The 21,583-nt window shown below is 39.0% G+C and overlaps 1 protein-coding gene across 1 annotated transcript in view; it reads left to right on the top strand.

Moving 5' to 3' along the window:
- Positions 1-21,583, top strand: part of DUSP8 (dual specificity phosphatase 8) — a 105,144-nt gene that overhangs the window by 7,076 nt on the left and 76,485 nt on the right. The window contains exon 2 of the mRNA XM_063289339.1: positions 17,251-17,651. Coding sequence (XP_063145409.1) covers positions 17,421-17,651 — 231 coding nt within the window. The 5' untranslated portion in view covers positions 17,251-17,420. The remainder of the gene's footprint in view (positions 1-17,250; positions 17,652-21,583) is intronic.

Raw genomic sequence — 21,583 nt, 5'->3', positions numbered from 1 at the left:
CCAGTCAGTGTTGAAATCTTAGCCTTTGCAGCTGAGCTAATAAAGTCACAGGGATGTAAGATTTGTATTCATGTGTTTATTTCTTTATAACTTGAGCAGTTAGGTGAACCAAGACTTTATTTTGTAGTGATATAATGGAGCCTTCATGGTGTTTTTATGCTGATTTAGCTATTGTTTGTTTATTCAATTCTCTGGCATGTTAGTGAAAACCCAAGGCAGATGCCCTCGCAAAGGCAAAATGCTTTTGAAAATGTAATAGGCAGCCTTTGGCAATTTTCCTACAGACACAGAGTGGCTTCTTATAGTAATGTTAATGGACTGTTGAGAGAATAAAATTCCAGAGTTTTGCATCCATCACCATCAAGCTGAAATGCGAAAGGGAGGCGAAAATATAGTTAATAAAGCAACTGCATGCATACTGTTTGTTTTGAACATTTTAAAATAGCAGAAATATAAAGACATAGTCTGAGTTAATCAGTGCAGGTATTTCTTATTACTGTAAGGCATTACTGTCTTATGCAATCAGAAACGTTGCATTTCTTACTTACACAGTTTTCTAATATCTGAGCCCTGATTCGAAGAGTTTGTCAATATTAACAATCCAGTGAAATTGGTAAAGCTGGACTAAGAGTTCTCTGCTCCCCCTCCTTCCCAGCAAAGTGACATTAGGACCAGACACTCCAATTGCAATATTTGGGGCACTTTGGCTTAATCTGAATTTAATAGTATATTTCTGTGAGACTTTGTCACTCTTAAGTTTAGAAGTACTGATCTGTATTACAGTAATTTTCAATTTTGTTTGTTGGCTTCTGAAGAGATACTTGAATAGTCAGCTGCCTTGCTGTCATTTTTCCTTTGAATTTGGTTGGCTACATTTTGAATGAATTTAATGTACCAAGCTGTTCTCTAAGCATGGCTCATGGATGGTGCCAACATTGGTAATGCCTGGCCATCAACCAAAGCTAGCAAAATAAGAACAGAAATTGTGATTGACCTATTTCTAAGTGATGTTTCAATAAGAGCATCCCCATTGTTTGTGTTTAGAGGAACAAGAAATATAATTACTTTTTCTTTCATTGGAACTGAAACATTTATTGGTGATTAGATTAGCTTTTGACTGAGGTTCACTATCACACAGTTGGGTTAGTTTATGTTGACTCATATAATATGGATAAGTGAAAATGTGCTTTGCTTGTTTGTGCTTAGTCTGTTGCCTAGATCCTGGCAATTGAGGTAGATTCAGCAAGCCACAGTGAAGCAAATCATAGCTCATGATGCTGTCTCTGTGAAGTTGGTAACTATTTCCTAGGGCTATACATTCTTTGAAAATGATTTGGAATGCTAAAGAGCAAAGACCCTCTTTTAAAACAGTCACATATTTTTGTAGGCTTTCATGCAAGCCTGAAAAATGTCTTTCATATGTCTCCTTAAAACAGCTTTGCTCATATGAGGCTGCTCTTAAGGGATGCTATGCTTGTGCTTGCACACATTCTCAAGCCCCTCTTCTGAATCATGTTTTGAGGCATGCACAGCTCTCTTATTTCCACAATAAGTGAAAGAACTGAAACAGAAGGGTTTTTTGTTTTCAAATTTGATGTTACTTTTACTTTTTAACAACCATGCTCTGATTCTACTGAAATGCTAAAATTGAGTGCAGCAGCAAAGTATAGATGAGGTGGAAAGATTAAAACCTTGCATAATTAAATCTGATTCAAACAAGTCATATGAAGTAGCAGTTGAATGTAAGGCAGTCAATATGCAGTTATGTAAACAAAGGCAAATGTAAGCCTTCAGATGAACTCTTGTCTGCTTCAGATAGAAATGCTATAGCCAAGTGATCAATCATGTAATGGCTCATATATAACAAGCTTAGATCCTTTCCATTGACAAAATAGGATTGTATTGTGTTGCTGGCAAACTTTCAAACAGAAGCTCAGAACAGTGTTCATTATTTCTCCCCATGCCCCTTGCAAAGTTTCTAGACTACCATGAGCAAGCATAAGATTAGCACTCACCTTTCTTAAAAAATTCTGTTTACAAGTAGTGAGTGTTGCATGGTTTGCTCTGTCACCCACTTCTTGTATCCCGCTGTAGTGGAAAGATAGCATGGGTACAATAAAAAAGTTCTAATATAGAATCATGTATGCTATCATGGCAGACAAATGGGAGACTTTCAGTTGGCTTTTTATACTGGGGGGGATATTTTTTTTAATGTAAAACTGAGGAAGTTGGATGATACACTCAGTTTGTGACCAAGAACAGGCTATTGATTGGCTGAAACCTCTCTGTCCTTATCTGTTGGCTAGTAAATGAAATTGAGATTGGCTCTCTGCTCTCTATCAGAGAAATAAGCATGCTCACCCACGCAGTGGCATGCTTATTTAACTTGTCAGAATGGCCTGCTGATGCCTTGCTTTATTTCAGGTGCGAGAATACAAGATTTGGCCAACAGAAAGGCTGGTCCTCTGGAAATTCTCAGAATTGAAGATGAATGTTAGGTACCTTAATTGTGTACCTAAAATCATGCACAATAGAAGAAACAGTCTTCCAGAGTGAAGTAGGTTATTGAGAAAAATCTTGGTCAAAGTGGTGTATGGCCTGAAAGATATATAACTTCTAAACCGTTTTTGAAAACACATACTGGCATCTTCTGCTTCTTTCCTAGCCAAAGTGCCTTAAAAGCTGATCCTTTTTACCGGCTGTAATGTTAGTAGTCTCTCTGGAGACTGCTAGTCTTGGAATGTTTTGTCCCAGTTGTTTAAATGAAGGTGGGAGGAACAGGCAGAAATTTTTTATTAATTCTAACAGTAAGTATTGTTCTAAATAAGGATGGAAGAACAAGAATAATTAGTTGGTTTTCCATCTTTATCCCCCCAAGACTATAAAAAGTTTGTTTTTAAATTGTAGTTTCTAAACTAAAATATGAAAATGGTGTCTTTTACAATATTAGCTCCAACATCTGAATGCCAGATGCTCCTCCTACTTTGTGCTTCATGTAAATATGGTGTCATAAGTAGGATCTCTCCAGATTCCTAGATAGTTTATTATTTGTTTGAAAAAATATAATGCTAACAAGTATATGTATGCAAGAAACTGATAGTTTATTTGCAGCATCCAACAGTTAAGTAGTAAATATAACTAGTTTGCTATACAATTGTGGAGAATTTCAGTAAGTCTTTTGAGGGACTAGTTTAAGAAATTTGGGGAGTTAGTGTGATACCAGGTTTGGAATGTCCTCTTGCTTAACCCTAGGTTAACATTGTTGATGAATTGCTGCAGAATGAGATGGATTGAAGAGAAGGGCTATTTAGACATAACAATCTGGGAAAAGAGCAATACCACTCATTACTCAGTAAAATCTTGCTTAGTCAGTTGAGCTAAGCAAGATTTCTTGCTAAGACTTCTCATGTTAGCTTACGGGTAGACCTGATTCCCTCAGCCTATTCTGTCTGTTCACTAGCATGGGGATGCATTTACAATGGTGGACTGCCACACTCAAAAATTCCAGCAGTAATAATGAAATAACCTCCATCAACCTGATCTACCCATTGATTAACATGGAGCTTTCTTAGTCTATGAGTCAACTTGCATGCCCAAGAATTCCATGAGGCTGACGCAAGCATGAGACACACACACAGAGGTGGAGCACTAGAAGTGGGCACTTGTAGCCTTGCCCCCAGATCACTCACCCATAGCCTACTTATGCCTGCCTCTCTGTTCAGTCACCCCTGTCTTTCTGAGACTCAGTGCAGCTGAATACAATGGTCTCCTTTAAATTAGCCCGTCTTTGGCAGAGATGCTGTGGGATATGTGACATGGGAAGTAATAAGGTATCTAAAAGTGATATTATGGGAAATATTAATGTATCTAAAAGTTCTTACAATTGAACTTTTATGTGTGGGAGTGATTGACTTGGATAATAGCCTCCACTGGCTTTTGTTTAGTGTCAAATTAAATTTCAGTTACTCTATGAGTAAGATCATACAGCACAAACTTGCTGTCTCCTTAAGCGTTGCTATATTCACTTGTCTTCTAATATTTCAATATCAAACTTGGGTTCATTTGCATACTGAAAGAAAACAGCAGAAATTAGGGTGCAAGGATAGATTATTTATCAAATTTATATAGCTGCCCATCTCACAAATGTGACTTACTGGATTATCCTGAAGTGAAAAAGAAAAGAAAAAGAAACAGGTAAGTCACAAATAACTGTAGTGAAATGTGGATAAATGAAGTTAGAGTATATTCCATAATGTAAACAGATTTATAACTGGGATTATAAAATAGTGTGGTCATCTAGTATTTCTCATGCGCATAAAGACTCCACATAATTGAAAATGTCAATGCTAGTTAACTTTTGCAAAACAATCCCAGATATCCTTAGTCAAGAAAAATTAAATTTTACATAGGCTATAGATTTTGGACTATGTAAATATCCTTGAATTATGTTTTAGAGGACTTCATTGAATCAGAGAAGAGTGATCATGCCATTCCCTTTCATTTGGAAGCCCAGTATTTCATCATAGCAAATAATTATGTAATGTGTGTATGCTTTGGGGCTTGCATTCCATCCTATATCAAGTTCACCTGCCAAGAATGGTAGGAAGCATTATAAATATGCAGATTATGCAGTGTGCTTTCTTCAGTTGTGCTTGTTTAGAACATTGGTTTCATTTTACAACCTGCCGATGAGATTGTAGGGACTAGTCAGAAAAGAGAACAGGCAAAATGGAAATTGGAATTCCCTCTGACAGAGTAGATACAAATCCCTGCTTATACTGACTCAGATATATTGCATTCTCACATCAGATCACCTTAGCTTAAAGTGTATTACCTCCAACATGGCAGTCACTTAGATTTTAGATCATATCAATCAAATGTTCCAGCTGCAAGAGGTGGTTCCAGTGACTGAGAAACCTGAGCACCAGGCTACCTGCACTGCAAATCCTGATTAACTTATGCCTGGCCTCTTAGGTAGAGCAGTTGCCTGGCATTTCTAAAGTTGCTGTGGAAACGCAAGGTGCTAATTCTTTAATAAGACTTATGCCCTTGATTGGCACTCTGCAAAAATACGAATAATTTTGTAGCAGCGCTGTGATTTGAGGGGATTTTTCATAAGGCACTGAGTGAGTGGTAAGAAAGCAACTTGCTAACCCCTTGAAAGAAGCAGGGGTGGTTGGGGGATTTCCTTTGCAATGCCCCATTTGCATCTTAAGAATAGATAGCTGCCTAGTTTAAGCCACCCTGCCACCATTTCAGATTCAAAACCAACAGCTACTTGTTTGGTAATCCATCCTGCAGATAATAAACTGCCATTCTTGAAGGCTGAATCAAGAATTACTTTCTGGCACCCCCATGGCTACTTTATTCTGAAGTTTTGCATACAGTAGTATATTTTACCCTTTAATTGCTGTGCTAGGAAGGAGGTGCTACATGTAGCCTCCATACTGTACTTTAAATTCACAACCTATCATGTTGTAGGATAAAAGGAAAAACAAACTCTGTTGGCCTGTGGATACTGGTGAGCTACAACTCCCAGCATCCCTCATCATTAATCATGCTGCATGGAGTTGCTGGTCATTGTGGTTCACCAATATCTGGAGGACCATAGGTTTCCCCCAACTATTCCAGGCTCCAGTCCTGAGAAGAAAAGAATCTTACAAGATGCTTTGTTGCTGTCCTGTCTCATTTGTCCTACTCTGATTTTTCAACTTAGAAAAGAAGTTCCCTCCTTATAAAAGAAGGAAATGCTTGACTCCACTAGAAGAGAGTATCAGTAGCTCAGGGTTGAACTGTGGAGTCCTTGGTGCTCTCTGAACTTGGTTGTTTGCTCGCAGACGTCTCATTACCTGACCAGGTAACATCATCAGCAATGATGAGTGTGGGGTTTGTTCCCTGTTTATATGCAGTAGCTTGCCCTGCCTGTGTGGGTGTGGTTTTCTCCTTGGTAGTTCCTTGATTAGGGTATTTGACTGTTAAACACTGATGTGCTGATGTCAGTATTAATTGCTTTCAGATGTGAAGCTATCAGGCCCCTGTTTGCCTTCAGATGATCCGTTCATAATGCTGCAAGTCATTAAAACAGGTTCTTCTGTAGAATGAAATAGTGGGATGCAAACGATGGCTGCTAATTGTTTTGCTTTTGCATGCTGAAGGTGTTTCTGGGATAAAGCTGGGATCCTCTAAATTGAGATTGGGGAGGCCCCCAACAAAATTGTGTTTACTTTTAATGGGGACCATACCTGAAGTAGATATAACTTGGTGGAATATAGAGAAAAGTCATGATAAACACTGAATAAAAACCTGTAAGGAAGGACAGGAAAGAAATGTACTGGAAGTGCTGGCATTGCTTTGCACCTCAGAATAGTTCCAAGCTGAACATCTGAAAGAATAGTTGGGTACAAATTAGTCCTAAAACATAGCATTGAGGAAGGCATACTATTCATCTGACCATCATGCTCTGGGTCACCTTGAGCATGAAATTAGTGTTATAGTAAAGGGGACTTACAGTATTTCATACAATTTCAAAATATTTTAAATGAATGTGTGCCTTAGAACAATTTATCATGACTCTGGCCAGAAAGAAAGTGACTCTGGATTTAATTGTAAGTGATATTTAAGTGTTTAAATCGAAAGACTTTATTTATTTATTTATTTATTTATTTAATTTGTCACAGCCCATCTCCTCCGACCAGAGGGACTCTGGGCGGTTTACAATACAAAATAAATATACAATCAAATTCTAATAAAATCGCATTAAAACTAAAACTAAAACAATTTCTTAACTACCCCAGCTCATAAAATCCAGATGGCTGGGGTAGACTTGTCATAAGCTAGAGTTAAATGTGAGTTTTATTGAACTAATTGGAAACAATGACCTTAGTAGGAGTAGAAAATTGCCAATGAAGTGCACCAGTCATATGATAGAGGCTTTTGAAATTACACATGATGTAAGAAAAATGGATAGAGAGATATTCTTACATTCTTGCAAGTGGGTTCAGTGTCAAAGGAAATCCCACAGGCACATACATATAATAACGGTGAATTGATTTGCCTCAGGCTGACAGTGTTTACTTAGTTTTTCTACTAGAACTCAACGTATTAAGGATACTAGGTGTGTATGGAAGTCATATAGTTGTCGCTATGGTTGAATAGGTAGGTGTCAGAAATCTTTGCCAAAATTTTGATGTGCAATGGCTGGAGAATGGTTATGAAGGCTTTGGTCTATTTGTTATGATGCCCTCACTTTAGGTCCTTCTGCAATTGGAAGGGCAATAGGCATTTTCATTAATTCAGTTATGTCTGTTGTTTAATATTATCTCTTGACTCTGATTATGTTTGCTACTTGTTGATTTGTATGTGTAGTATTGGTTCTAATTCTTTTCCCCCCCTTGTATTTAAGTTTTAGTATTTTGTGAAGAATGATGTACAAATTAAACCATCACTCAGCTCTAAATCTAGAACTTATCATAGCTTGCCTCCATTCCTGATTAAATTAGGGCTACCAGATCTGGTCTGCAAGATAGTATTAGATAGCAGCAAAGAAACACAGAAGGCTCTTAACTTGAGTGGCACTCTGGGTTTTTGCAGCCCACTTCTCATAATCTTAAATTAAATTGGTCTAATACTTGATTTATTTGCTATTTTTAATGTTATAGCTTTCAGGTTACTTTAATGTCTATGCAGTAATAGTAGCTTTGCTAACATGAAATCTATTGGTTTTCAGCCAAGTAATTTTTGTTATTGCTTACCAATGGAAACTAAGCACCAAGGACCACATACATTTTGATACTGTAGAATTTACAGGTAGTCCTTGTTTAGCGACCACAATTGGTCTGGCAACTTGGTTGTTAAGTGAAACAGTCACTAAGTGAAACTGACTTTTTATGACCTAACTTCAGCTTTCCTTTATTAATTATTTTATTTATTCATCAAATTTATCACCGCCCATCTCCCAAAAGGGACTCTTTCCTTTGCTTTACAGACCTGCAAAGGTTGTATATGTGAGGATTGGTCGCAAAGTTACTTTTTTATCACCTTCGTAACTATGAACGGTCGCTAAATGAGGACTACCTGTACAATCGCTTACAGATAAGCAGCTGTAAAGTCAAGGATGAGCGTTTACTCTTCCTGGATACTGCAAGAACATGAAACAAATCCATTTACTGTATAAACAAGGGCTGGTGATTGTTTGCTATTAGGCATAACACTATTTCTGCATAAGTTGGGAAGTAAAAGTCCATGATGTTTATGACAGTACCTAAATATTCACAGTTCTACATAATATATAGAATTCAAGGTATACATACTGTCATGTTTAGCTTGCTATAACACATGGCCACAATCTTGCTGGGGAAAAAACAACCACATCTCCTTCTGTGATATCGTAGTGCTATAAATACTGTATTTTTGTTCTAATATGCCTGCACTGGCTATTGTTTCTGGGAATAGGAAAATTTGCAGTACAGTGATGTATTGTTAAGTCAATCATATTAAATGTTATTGGAAGAAACAGAGATCCATGGCTGATGTTTCGGTAGGTAGTTAATAGTTCCCCTTTTTAAAATGGAATGTGTGAGCCTTTCAACCTGCAGGCAATAATCCAGCCTAAATGTCTATATTTGCTCTGTGGTGGTTAGGATGGAGAAAGATAGCATTTTCTTTCAAAGGTACTCCTTGGAGAAAGGGTCAGTAAGCATTGTTTTCTGACACTTCTTGCATGGACTGTTACTCTCCTTTTAGGAGAAGTTATAGGAGATGCTACTACATGTGACGGTCCCAGTGCCAGGATCTTAACTTTAGAAGTTCTTCAGACAGTCCATTAGGAAGCTTAAAGAATTCTTAGTAAAAACCGATTAACACAGGACAGCTGCAAAGCTCTGAATAAGGTTTTGGCTCCAAAGCATTCAAAGTGTTTCATTCCCTCTGATCTCATCCTTCCTCCCTGTCTTACAAACAAGCTCCTTCTCACTCCTGAATTCCCACCTCCCAGCTCATTAGTTTGTTAGAGTGATTTAGAGTCCAGGTGTCTTATTAGCAGCTGCTCGTCCTTGGCTGTAACGGCTCAAGAAGGAATGTGCCGAAGCATTCTATCTGTTTGCGAAGCTGCAAAGCTGACATGTGTTTGTAGTGCTTTATGGCAGGTGAGCAAAGGGAGCCTGACACTACATGGAAAAAGGTGTCTGTAACTCTGAGCTGCTGTTGTGTTGAAGATGGAACAGGGAAGGTGGGTCCTTGGCCTGGGAAATAAAGACTTTCGGCAAGGACTTTCAACTATCTGAAATCTCACTCCCTTATAATGGTATTAGGAAATGGGCAATGTAGTCTTCGAAGTTAGATTCTGTTTTCTTCCCTCTATTTTAATGCCTACCTTTAGTCTTCAGCATTTACATTCAGGGAGCTTAGTGCTTTCTTGGCATGACTATCTCTGTTGTGGCTTCCTCCCTCCATCCTAATTCACCAAAGGAGTCACATGCTGTCCTTAAAATAGCTAGTTTGTTTATTTATTTAATCAATTTATATGGCTTCCCATCTCACACCTGTCCTAATAGGTATTATAAGATGCCCGCTTTGTCGTGAAGCTGTGTCATAGGATCTCCCGATTTATTATTTTTATTCCAGCTATCCCTGTGTCTGTTTTTTCATTGTTACCATTCAAGAAAGAAGTGGGATTAAAGGATTATGGTAATGTTCTTAAGAAGCACTCAAGAGGATTATGGTGGCTTTGATAAACTGATAAAAGAGAAACATAGCTTTGTCCCTGAAACTCTAATTTAGGTCCTGTGTTAACCTTTTCCCTCTTTTAAGAGTTGGTGCTCTCACTGTCCTGGGATGGTAAGACGTATGTCAGTCCTTAATTTTATTTCATGTTCACACCATGCCTGATTTAAAAAAAAATTTTTTTTTTAAGTTGCTTCAGAACTCTGTAGGACTATCACTAGATTGGCATGGAAAAGCTGTCCATGATGCCTTCTTGTTGATAGTGTATACATTTGCACTGTAGTTCTTGTAATGTAATTTGATAAAGTTCATATGAGGGGTGCCTCTGTGACCAGCTGTGCTCTGAGACTTACATAATTATGCATAAGCCTCTCTCATATCTGATGAGGACCTTCAGAACATTTCTCTTCTAAAAATTGGAACAAATGAGGTCGTCTTAGCACATTTACTTTGAAGGTAATTATGTCGGAGAGATCATTACTACTTCCATTTTGCAGAGATTGAGAAATAGTACATTCCTCCAGGTTACTAAACAAGTTGGGCTAAATTGTAATCTTAAATCTATTGTGCACAGCTTAAGTCAAGCACTCTTTCTGCTAGTTCCCAAGAAGGTGTCATTACTTGAGTTGGCAATCTGATCAAGAAAGAACTGGAAAAGTTTCAGATTCTTCCTTTGAAAACATACTGCTTTATTTTTTTTTAAAGAAGAATGGTTTTAAAAAAATGTTTAAAGGAGTAGCCTTGTTGCCACTCTGTCCCGTAGCTTCAAAGAGTGCAAAGTGAAGACTTTCAACCTGGAATCTTTGTGTTTGCCCTTTTTTATGACAGCATCACAGAAAGGCAGATTGCTGACTACCAGGGCTATATGTTAGCGTCACCAGGCATTTGATAAATCTTTTTTTTTTTCTCTGTAGATTCAGCTGAAATAGATAGTTTAAAGTTAAGCTTTATATGAGGGTATAACATAGGACATCATAGAATTTTCAGGGGACATTTATTTATTTTTATCCCCCCCCCTTTTTTTTTTATAACTCAAGGTGGCAAACATACCTAATACTCCTTCCTCCTCCTATTTTCCCCAAAACAATAACCCTGTGAGGTGAGTTGGGCTTGTCTCTTTTTGTGTCAGAAATGCAGGAAATAGAAAGGGGGAAAGTATCAATCAAAAGTCAAAAACATTCAATAAAAATACACAATCTTTATAGCTCTAGCCCGATACTGGGCCACACCGATGGCAGAGGTGTTTCCGACCAGTAAGTCACTCTGCGTGTGTGTCGGTCCCATAGGGCACTATAAAAGATGGGTAGTTATTTGAATATTGCCTCATTCGCAGCAAATATCCTTGCCCTCAGAGAGAAACCCCCATTTTCCCATATAATCTTTAGTTCTGGCCAAACCAGTGCAGAGTCTGTTTAAACATCTCCAAACCATCCACTCCTCCTCTGAACCTCCAGACAACTCCTCAAGCGGTTCTATCCAATTATGAAGGTGTTTTACTTGAGATTTCCATCTTTTTAATTGTTCTGTTTGAGGTGTTAAGTAGCAATCTCCTCAGCACAGTCTAAGAAGCTCCTTCTTGACTTCAGTCTTTTTGTAGGAGGTACTTGGCCAAATAATGGGTGTGCCGGATCATGTAACACCTTGAGTTGGGCTAAGAGGGAGTGACTGGCCCAAGGTGGGACTAGCTGGCTTTCATGCCCAAGGTGGGACTAGAACTCCTGGTTTCTATCCTATTGCCTTAGCCACTAGACCAAAGTGGCTCTCCGTATCATGGTACTTTCACAAAATGGCTGCTGGGATGAACATCATCAGTCACAAAATACTCATTTACCAACAGGGAAACTGGTGAAAGTATATTCCATCACTCCTAACCTGCAGGATGCTTGCTCCTGTGATTTGGAAGTGGGCAAACATCAAGAAAAAGGATGGTCTGCAGCCATCCATTATTTTATTTTCTGTGGATGCCCATAAAGATGAAATGTGGCCTGGATTTACTTCGGTAGAAAAAGATGGTATTACAGACTGGGGCTTTGTTTTGCAGTATAGCAGCTTTTCATATAATTCATACATCAATAAATATATCTTTAAAAAACATTAAAGGCAGCCAGGACAGGGAACCTGATGAGTGACCCCAGAGGGAATTGTCTCTGAAGTTAAGTGGTGGGCACAAAATAGAAAAATACGTTCATTGCAGATACTCTGCTGAATGATTTCAGTTGGGCTGTGGTTCAGCAAAAACGAAACCCAGAACATTTTGGTTGTTCCAAGGTTTGGATAAAACATATCCAGACAGATTCTGGACTAATTAACATAGTGAGTAGGACATGGCTGGTGCACATCATTCCCCCCTTCCCACAGCAACTGCATGTCACACCAGTCTGCTCATCCTTATCTTCCCAGTGCCTTCTGTTCTCTCCTATCCTGTCTCCCCTGTCAGCCTTCCCAGGTAGACCAGACAGGAAACATGATCAGATGAGCTAATTCTACTTCATTGTAAGGCTGCATTAACAGAATCTTGCAAGTCTGAAAGGACAAACCTCCTGCTGTCTCCTTTACAGCCTGAGAAACTAGGGAGGCTCCCTTCTGAATCTCTTGCTCTGTCCACTATCCAGCTGCGGGCTGTGCCCTCTCTTATCTGTCCATTCCCTAGGCAGCATCTCTTTGCTGAGTCTCCCAAGGTCTTTCCCACGTACCATTACCCTCCTGAGTAGCTGATTGACTAGTGCTGTATGTCCCACCAGTTTGCACATTCCTAACCTTCCTAATCCCTTCTCTTCCCTCCCTCTGTTCAGCTGCCACGAGTGTCCCAGTGCAGTTCATCCACAAGCCTATTCGTGCTTGATCTTCTCAGCACCTTCATTTATTTATTTATTTATTTATTTACTTTATTTACCTTCACTTCTTTTCCTCACCCACTGCTGTTTAGGTACTGGCCTGTGTTCCTATTTCTTCTTGTGATAGTCTCAGTCATAATGAACAGACTCCCAGCAGGACACATTCCACCAGCCTGCCTGCAGTCCTATATTTGCTTCAATTTTGAGTTCCTGGGAAGGGGAGGGAAGATCAGGCAGGCAGTGTGCTGGGATCACAGCAGTGGCTGAGTCAAGAGAAGGAGGAAGGGAAATTGCTGAAAGGTTGGGCAAGCAGTGGGCTGGGTAATTGCTGAGGAAAGGTGCTGGAAAGATCGATTGACTGAGTAGATGGGAGGGCCAGTGGGCAGCAGCAGTTCTTTAATCCATTATGGCATCTGTTCCAAAAGATGCTTCTTTGCAGACAGCAGTTGGAGAAAAATGTTCCTTCAGAAGTCCCTCAGGCTCTCTAAGGGAATGGCATTCCATAGAGGGCTATCTTTATAAGAGTCCAAACTTGACTTTTAGGAAAGTGGGGGGTGAACCTTAGATTTAATAGACATTTCCTTCTCCCAAATAGTCCATGAAGTCAAGGTTTTAATGGTAGAAGGATTCTGAAATCCTTTAAAGTTTAGGCAAGAGTTCATCAAAACTAATACGAACAAATTGTAGTGGCATGGAAGATGGGAGGTCTCAGTCCAAGGAACACTCTGGGTCTTCACATCCTGATTTTGTCCTCCTGCCTTTGGAAGTAGTTCCTTGTCTTTCAGGGGGTGCCTCACCTGGCATTTCCCTGGTAAGCCTGGTATACGAAAGAAAAAGGTTTCTACTTACCAGAGATAAGGTAAACATGAAAAAAAAAATCTGTAATGTAATGGTGTAGCTTAGAGGAACACAATTACAGGTTTCAACTCACTTTCAACTGGGAGAAAGACCACTCTCACAAGAGATGAATAAAATCAAAATTGTGGTTTTTGTTTTTGTTTCTTTGTTTTTTAAGTAGAAAAAGAGATCATAGGCTCGAGACAGAATTGCCCAAAATATAAGTAACGGCATGGTGATTTGTTACAACATATTTGTTGAAGGTAACATTCTTCCCTAACAGCCTGGTTCTGCTAATTCTGACCACCCCTCACCATGGATATCAGTACTGAATCAGAGATGGAGGTGCTCTGGGCTCACTACAGATTTGTTCCATTCCCCTCAGAGTTCTGCCCTTGTTTTAAAAACACTCAAAATGTCCAGCTAAAGGAAAGGTGCCTATACACTACAGCATGTATCATCTAGGGCAGTGTTTCTTAACCTCAAAAACTTTAAGCACACTGGCTGGCGAATTCTGGGAGTTGAAGTCCACACAACTTAAAGTTGCTGAGGTTGAGAAACACTGATCTAGGGCATCACACCCTCATACAGATGTTGATTCTATTTCTGGAAAGCAGCTTGTGAATATCTGAGCCTGTCTGAGATGCTGGTTGACCTTACGAAGGCAAATAAATGAAGAAGTGCAGAGCATTTTAGTCAACAAAGTCATGCTAAACAAACCATTTTCACTGGTGAAAACAAAGGGAGGGCAGAGGGGCTGGGGCTGTTCTCCTTGGAAATCCATTCCGCACAAACAGGTTTATATTATATGCATATTATCTTCCTCTGAACAACAGTTTTTGAACAGTTAATGATAAATTTCTCTTCTGCATTATTTGTTTATTTGCTATTAGTTTGTTACTTACATATTCTGTATTCTGCCTTTTTCTCCAGGGAAGAGCAAAGGCAGCTAATAATTAAAAATAAAAAATACCCATGTTTTCCAAATCTCCTTGAACTGTCTTTTGAAAACCCTGGGTCCTGGTCCTCCTTCATAAGCTTGAGAGTGGAAATAAAGATGGAATTCTGGTTTGTCGGCTAACCTTTGCCATTTGATCAACCCTCCATCTCTTTCTATTCTTTTCTTCTCTTGCCTTTGCCTGTATAATCTAGCTCTCTTTAGGGAGACTCCTTTGTCCATCTGTTTCAATTAATATTTCTCCAAACTGGGATATGGAGCAATGTTCAGCTGGTCCTATCCTCATTTTCTCCCTTCCTCTCCATGGATAAAAAGATAGGTTGAAGAAGGCAAGGAATGTGGGGAGTGGGTGGGAAGCCAATTAATTTGCATCCTTTCTGATTATCTTCAGTTCTGTTGCGGTGGGTACAGCAGGGAATCCTCTGGGTGGCTGAAAGCACATAATGAAGTGTGCTTTAACAGTCACAGGAGCCTCTATCTTCCCCTTCAGACTTCTCTTAATTAGGAGCTGTTTCAACTTTAAAAGCCTACCCCAAAGTACAAAAGAAAGAGGGTTTTTCTAGCCAACCGCCAAAGGAGCAGCTGATCATCTACCAAACACACAAATAATAAAAATAAATATGCACACCAGAGAGGTAAAGGAATGGGCAAATTTGTTTGGAAGAGGTCTTCTGGTATCATCTTCATGGTTCTCCCTCCTTTTTTTATTTTAAAAGTAGGCTAGTATGATTTCAGTCAAAAGGACAGGCAAGCTTGTTCCCTCCAAATGTTTCAGGTGATGATCCCCATAATTCGGGCTGTTAGCGATGGGCCGGAAAGAAGATGTGGAATATACTTTTCCCCCCACCTAACTCAATTCAACGTGTGTGTACAAGATTTCCAGCTCAGCATTGGTAGGTAAACGGAGTACATGGTTAACATACTCCTCATCATGCCTACTTGGAAATAAGGCCCATTGAAATGCATTGGCATTTACTCAAACACAAATATATGTACCCACTTATTTACAGCTGAATTTGATGGGGCTTGTTTCTAGCCAGATTAGCGTAAGGTTCTCTGTTGGAATGATAATAGAGAAGAAAGGTTGCCTTCCTTTTTTGTTAAAAATGCACTGCAAATAATTCATTCTTTCATGATGGTTTTATTAATAATAGGCAACCTATTCCAGATAGGTTTTTCTTTTTTTTCTTTTTTTCTTTTTTCTTTTATTTAAAATACAAATTACAAAACACACAACCAATAGTAACCAAAAATAAAATAAAATAATTCAGTCAAACAACCAAAACATAACACATTTAACTTTATAACTTAACCTCTACGTGCACCCATCACCTGTGGGACCTATAACCCTTCTTATCTCTTTACTTTTTATTACCACACATTTTTATTAATAATTCTTAATAAGCCCTCTTCTCCAAAAAGATAATTTATATTGATCTGGTTTTACTCCCTTCCCTTTAACAAAGGGAATATTCCAGAAATTCCAGAAATTCACCCCATATAACATTGAAATCGTTCCTCTTCACCAAACCCTTTTTATATTTTAGTTCACATGTCTATCATTAATAGCAATATTCCATACTTCTTTAAACCAATCTTCAGTAAATGAGAATTTTCTATATGATGGTTTCCAACCCTGGATTGTGTTGAAACCATTAATTCCCATGAATGAAAAGCTGTGATTAAACTTGGCTTCCTAGCTTTTTTACTAGTGACCCAGAGTTGTGTTTTAAGATGGGTGGCAATACAGCTCTTTTAAATAAATAAATACTGTCCATGGATCTGCAAGAAGGCTGTTTATGGGTGCATTCTGAAGCATATCCTAGATGATGATTTGGTCCTCCAGGTGCAATAGGTGGTATTTTATTTAATTTTATTTAATTTTAAAAATTATTATTACATTATAGTTATATGCCACCCTGCCTCAAGTTGGCTTACTTGGGAATCTCCCCTCATTTTATTCCCATAACAGCAAATCTGTAAAGTGAGTTGGACTCAGGAGTATTGGTTAGCTTAGTCACCCAGTGAGCTTCATGTCTGCATGGAGACTTTAACCTGTGTCTCCTTGGTCCCTGTCTGATGCTTCAACACTCTGCTCCACTACCATGTGGCCAGACAGGAATACATAAACAATTCTTCCTGTGCAAACTTAAATAATGCCTGCTCGATGCTAAGACTTTTACTCTTAAGTAAAACTTAAGGAGTTTTCATATGCTAGGTTCATATCTTTCAGTCAATATTCAGAATATTCCTCTCATAATGGCTTGGGTAATGGAAGAGTCCTAAAGTGATAAAGCACTAGAGCTGATTCTAAGGCATACATGTGCAAGGCTGAGTTCTATTAATAATTAGGTAAATTATTACCTAAATTATTATCTATTAGCCTTAGGTAAATTTAGAGTATGTGTAACCTGGAACATGTGATTCTGAAGGCTTTGGATGGAAGTAGCAGTAAGCAAATGACCTTATTAAATAATTTCTTGTATTTTGAAGAAGCCTAGACTTTCTAGAACATCAAAAACTCCTTTGTATTGTAGAGAAGACTGTTATTAGAGAACAATAAGGCAGTAATAATTCATTAAATTATATGAAGTACAGATGAAGTGTTGAGGATTAGATCAAAATCAGATGTACAAATGACATAAGCTATAGCTTTAGGGTACCTCTTTACTTCTGGCTGATTCATTTATCCAACTTGGCGCCTGTCACTTGGGAGATAAGTTGAATACTTCTGGAGGATTCCTGGTTGGAATAGTAGCAATAGTAGGGCTTTCTTTAGAACTCAATAGTCTTTCCTGGATCTGAGCTAGAGCAGAATATATCAGTACCAGTTTGGTATACTTGCAATATCTGACTACTTTTTCCTCCTCTCTTTCTCTTTGTCTCTGTACTTCCTAACAGGTTTGGCACAATGACTTGCCATAAAGGGCCTTAGCAGCGTGGCAAAAGTTGGCTGTTTTCAAGTTGCCTTTTCCCTTCCCCTTCCTTCACCTCTGGGATATCTGAGCTGGCTTCTCTTCCCTGGGCGTTCCTTTCCTTCTCCCACTTGCTGCGGAAGGGACCAGTCTACCATGGCCGGGGACAGACTTCCACACAAAGTGATGGACTCCAGGAAGCTTGCCAGCCTCTTGAGGAGTGGGACCGAAGGAATGTTGGTCATTGACAGCCGCTCCTTTGTGGAGTACAACTCCTGGCATGTTCTCAGCTCTGTCAACATCTGCTGCTCCAAGCTGGTCAAAAGAAGGCTACAGCAAGACAAGGTATCCATCACAGAGCTCATCCAGCCAGCTTCCAGTATAAAGGTACTTAAGCTTGGCCCTTAGTTATCCTCCAAATTTAAATCATACTATGACTCAATGTTCATATCATAAGTCCTAATCTTAAAGGACATCCCCTATTATATGTAGCAATGCAGTAAGTTGGGTTAGGGTTCTTATTAAAAAAAAAAACTGTTAAGGTTGGAATTTCAAATGCAAGACCGGTGCAGGACTGCAGAAATGACGTTATGAAGTAGAAACGATTCATACAGATTGCTATTTTTATCCTTTCCTGTTTCGGGGTGGGGGGATGGGAGAAGCCCCTCTTCCATCATTCTTTCATTTCTGATTGCAGGTAGATTAGTAGTTGCATGATAGAAAGCAGGGGTGGGACATCTATGGCTCTGACTTCAACTCTTGGCTTTCCTGTTTATTGATAATGCTGGTGGGGGTTGTGATTCAGCAACATGTAGAGTACTGTGATATCCACATTTTTGTTATAAAGAGTAATGAGTCCAAAGAAATTTAGGAACTGCATGTAATGTATAGTATCATCTTAAACTAAAACATGGACAGAAGGGAGCCAAGCATTATCTAATGTGAGTATAGCATAATGCTGGGTAAGATGTTCTGCTGTTTCCTTTTGGGTTGCCATTGAGGAATCCCGGATGTTGGTTTTACCAAACTCCTAGATTACATGAACTTGCACTTTTCTGTTCCTGTTTAGGGCCAGTGTTTCATTTCTTCCGCTACCGATTGATCTACCATTTCTCTTATTCCTGGGACTAGTCACATAGTGTTATAATAAGAGGATCATGTGAATGTATTGACCTCTTTATGGCTCTTTAGATTTTTCTGTGTGATGTCATTACTGAGAACAAATGAAGCCAATTCAAAGTGAACTTTCTTTTGTGTTATCAGAAAATCCTTCCATCCTCCATGAAAAAAACAACAGTGAATGTGAATAGGGTTCTGAAAAAAATGCTCCTCATCCCCCCCCCAAAAGAAAAAAGATGAATACAAAATGTACATTTTAAATATCAGCCTTTCAACCACAAGAATAAAGATAGCCACTAAAGCCATCCTTGTAATTTTTCAAGCAGGAATATAATTCAAGAATTATAGAACTAAAGAATTGAAGGTTTAACTAGCGTGCTTAATAAGTTGGCTATATGTTTTAAATGTTCAGAGGAATAAGTCTTGCTAAGAAAGCATCCATACAGCTTTAACATAGAAATCTTGCATCACCAACTATTTGGAGGTGTTAACAAGCAAGAATGTGGCAAAAATCCAGTAGATTCTACTTGGATAGTCAAAAAACTGTTGACATTCTTTCAGCAGAAGCTACTTAGCTGACCTAGGCTATGAAAAAGTTCCTCTATGTATAGATAGTTGATTAAAGCAGAAAGGAGAGAGTAGAAGAAATTCTGAGGGAAGTAGTCAGCACCCCATTCAATAATTTACAGCAGCACTAATGCTATTTATTTATCAGTTCTACGGAATTATTCTGCACTACAAAAATGAAACTGAATCATTGTTGGTAGGATAGGATGAAGGAGGAACCACTAGTGGGCTTCACCATCCATCCATCTTTCTCCCTCTGCAGTATCTCTTGCATACATACATGCCATTTAATGTTCCAGATCATATGTACAGAAAAAGATACTGTACATAAGAACAAATTTACTGTTAACTTTAGTCACTTATACAGAAATTGAAAACGTATTTAGAATTAGAAATGATTAGATCAGACATTACATTATGAAAGAAACATATGCTTTGCTTTCATTAATAATATTGGTGTAAGTTTTCCTCTGCACTCCTCACCCCCTGGAAACTGACATTCTTGTTTAGCTGTGAACAGGGAAAATAATAATAATGGGAAGAATAGAATTAATTATCTCAAACAGAATTAGCTAGTTAAGATAAAACTGTGTTAACTGCTATGTGGAATTTCCATTGCAGTTCTACTTCTGGCTAATTCTGCTTGTCTCTGAACTCATTGCCAGATGCTTGTATTCTCTTCTCAAGAATTACGGGTTACAGGAGTATAATCCTTTGAAGTGGGATTTATGTCAGTGAAAATTCCTGCATGTAACGCAAATTGTGTCCCAAGGGAAGAGGACCATGGGCAATCCTTTTATTTTACTAAGGGCAATGGATGTCCATGGATGTCTGAAAAGTTGTATATGTTCATTTAGCTGAGAAGGTGCTGGTTGCTGCTTTTCTGAACCTGGAGAGAGTGACTACTGTAATGGATTTAAGAGCCTGCAGGCTGGATGATGATGGTAGATAGCTAAAGCACTATAAAGCCACTGCCCTCTTCCATTGAAAGTCAGGGGTGGGGTTCAGGATGGGACAGACATTTTAAAGAGTGTCTTCCCCCCCCCCCCCAGGTCAGTAGCAAAGACTATTTCCTATCTAGATTTCCTATCTGGGCCTGGGACTCCAATCTTCTCAAGAAGGAGAACTGGAAGCTGTAGTTAAAGCTGACAGCGGAAGTACAGGCAGAAGCATCAGGGCTGTTTTATTTCTTTTCAGTGCTGCTGTGCTCAGTTGTGTAGTTTTTACCCTTGTTCGCATTTTCTGTCCTTCTGAGATTTTCTGTTTATGCGTTTTAGTGGTTAATGATTGCTTGAACTTGTATATAGATAAGAGACTTTATAGTTTAGCTCTTTTACTCCCCAAGTACTTACTTTCTCCTTTTTATTATTATTTTTTAATCCTATATTTATTGTTATTTTGGTATTGGGTTTGCACTAGCACCAGGCACTCCAAAACTGTTTGGGCCTTGTCTTATTGACAAAAGGGCTTGTTTAAAAGCTTAGTTCTGGAGAAGGGGGATTTCCCCTTCTGTCTCACCCAGATTCCCAAGTATTGTCAGAAAAGTGGAGAGAGAGCTTCTCGCACAGGAACAAGTGGCTTCTCCTGGGTGGAATTCTTCCAACTGGGGTAAAGCTATACCCAGATATACTGGAACTGGAAGAGGGAGGGATCTGTCAGGCCTGTGTTACATGATTAGTATAGCCTCAGAATTGTCTATGATATAAATAATGCAGATCTGTTACTTGAGTTATTGGTCTATTCTTTCAGTCCTCCCTTTTAGAACTCCCCCACCAGCTTCTGCTCACACCTTTTCAAATATTTTTCAGTCCCATTTTCCTGTCCTGCACTCTTTCTGTTTGGTAGATGGCACTTCTAGCATAGTACTCCCAAAGCAGACAGGCTCAGTCTTAAGTTCAGCAGCCTCGGACTTCCATGTCTTGAAATGAATGGTAACTATCTAGAAATACACTTTTCTATGCTCCCCCTTTTAGATTGCAATTCACAGTTAAGAACAAGGTAAGGGGGATATTTCCCAGAAAACATCCCTGTGTGTATCGCACAGAGCCAGCCAGGTGGTCTAACAAGAGAACCCACAGAGGTTGAAGCTGCATGGTCATTCAAAGGGATCTAGAAAGGCAGTCCTTACAGTCAGTCAAATTAGGTATCTTGTATTGTCTTACAGCATGAATGGGCAGAATCTAAATCAGGGTTAGGGGCTTTTGACTTTTTAAAAAATAATGATAGGCAGACTTTCTTTTCCAATCTCCTAAATTAGAACGCTGACATTAAAAAAAGGGTCTGTGTGGGGAAGGGGAATAGGTTTCTTTGTGAAAACCCAAACCCCTGCTAGTACAAATTAATTTGGGGGCTAGAAATCTGGAGGCACTGTGTTGCTCAATTCTGCGTCTATCTTCCATGATGGTTGTGCTGTAGGGATGTGCTGCACTTTCAATCCAAAGTGAGAAAGATCCTTTGGAGGGAGCATACACCAGTTGGCTGTTCTTTACAGAAGCTTCCTCTTTTCCTAGGCCTGCACAGTCACATGAACCCAGGAAAATCTGCGTTTGAGGTACAGGTGTGACAAGGTGCTTTGGAGTGGGCAAAGACGTACTTTTGGTGCCTCCTTAACTCCAAACACATAATCTCCTGCG

Source organism: Candoia aspera, chromosome 1 (assembly GCF_035149785.1).
Source record: "Candoia aspera isolate rCanAsp1 chromosome 1, rCanAsp1.hap2, whole genome shotgun sequence".
Lineage (NCBI taxonomy): Eukaryota > Metazoa > Chordata > Lepidosauria > Squamata > Boidae > Candoia > Candoia aspera.
This window is presented reverse-complemented; position numbering and strand designations above follow the sequence as displayed.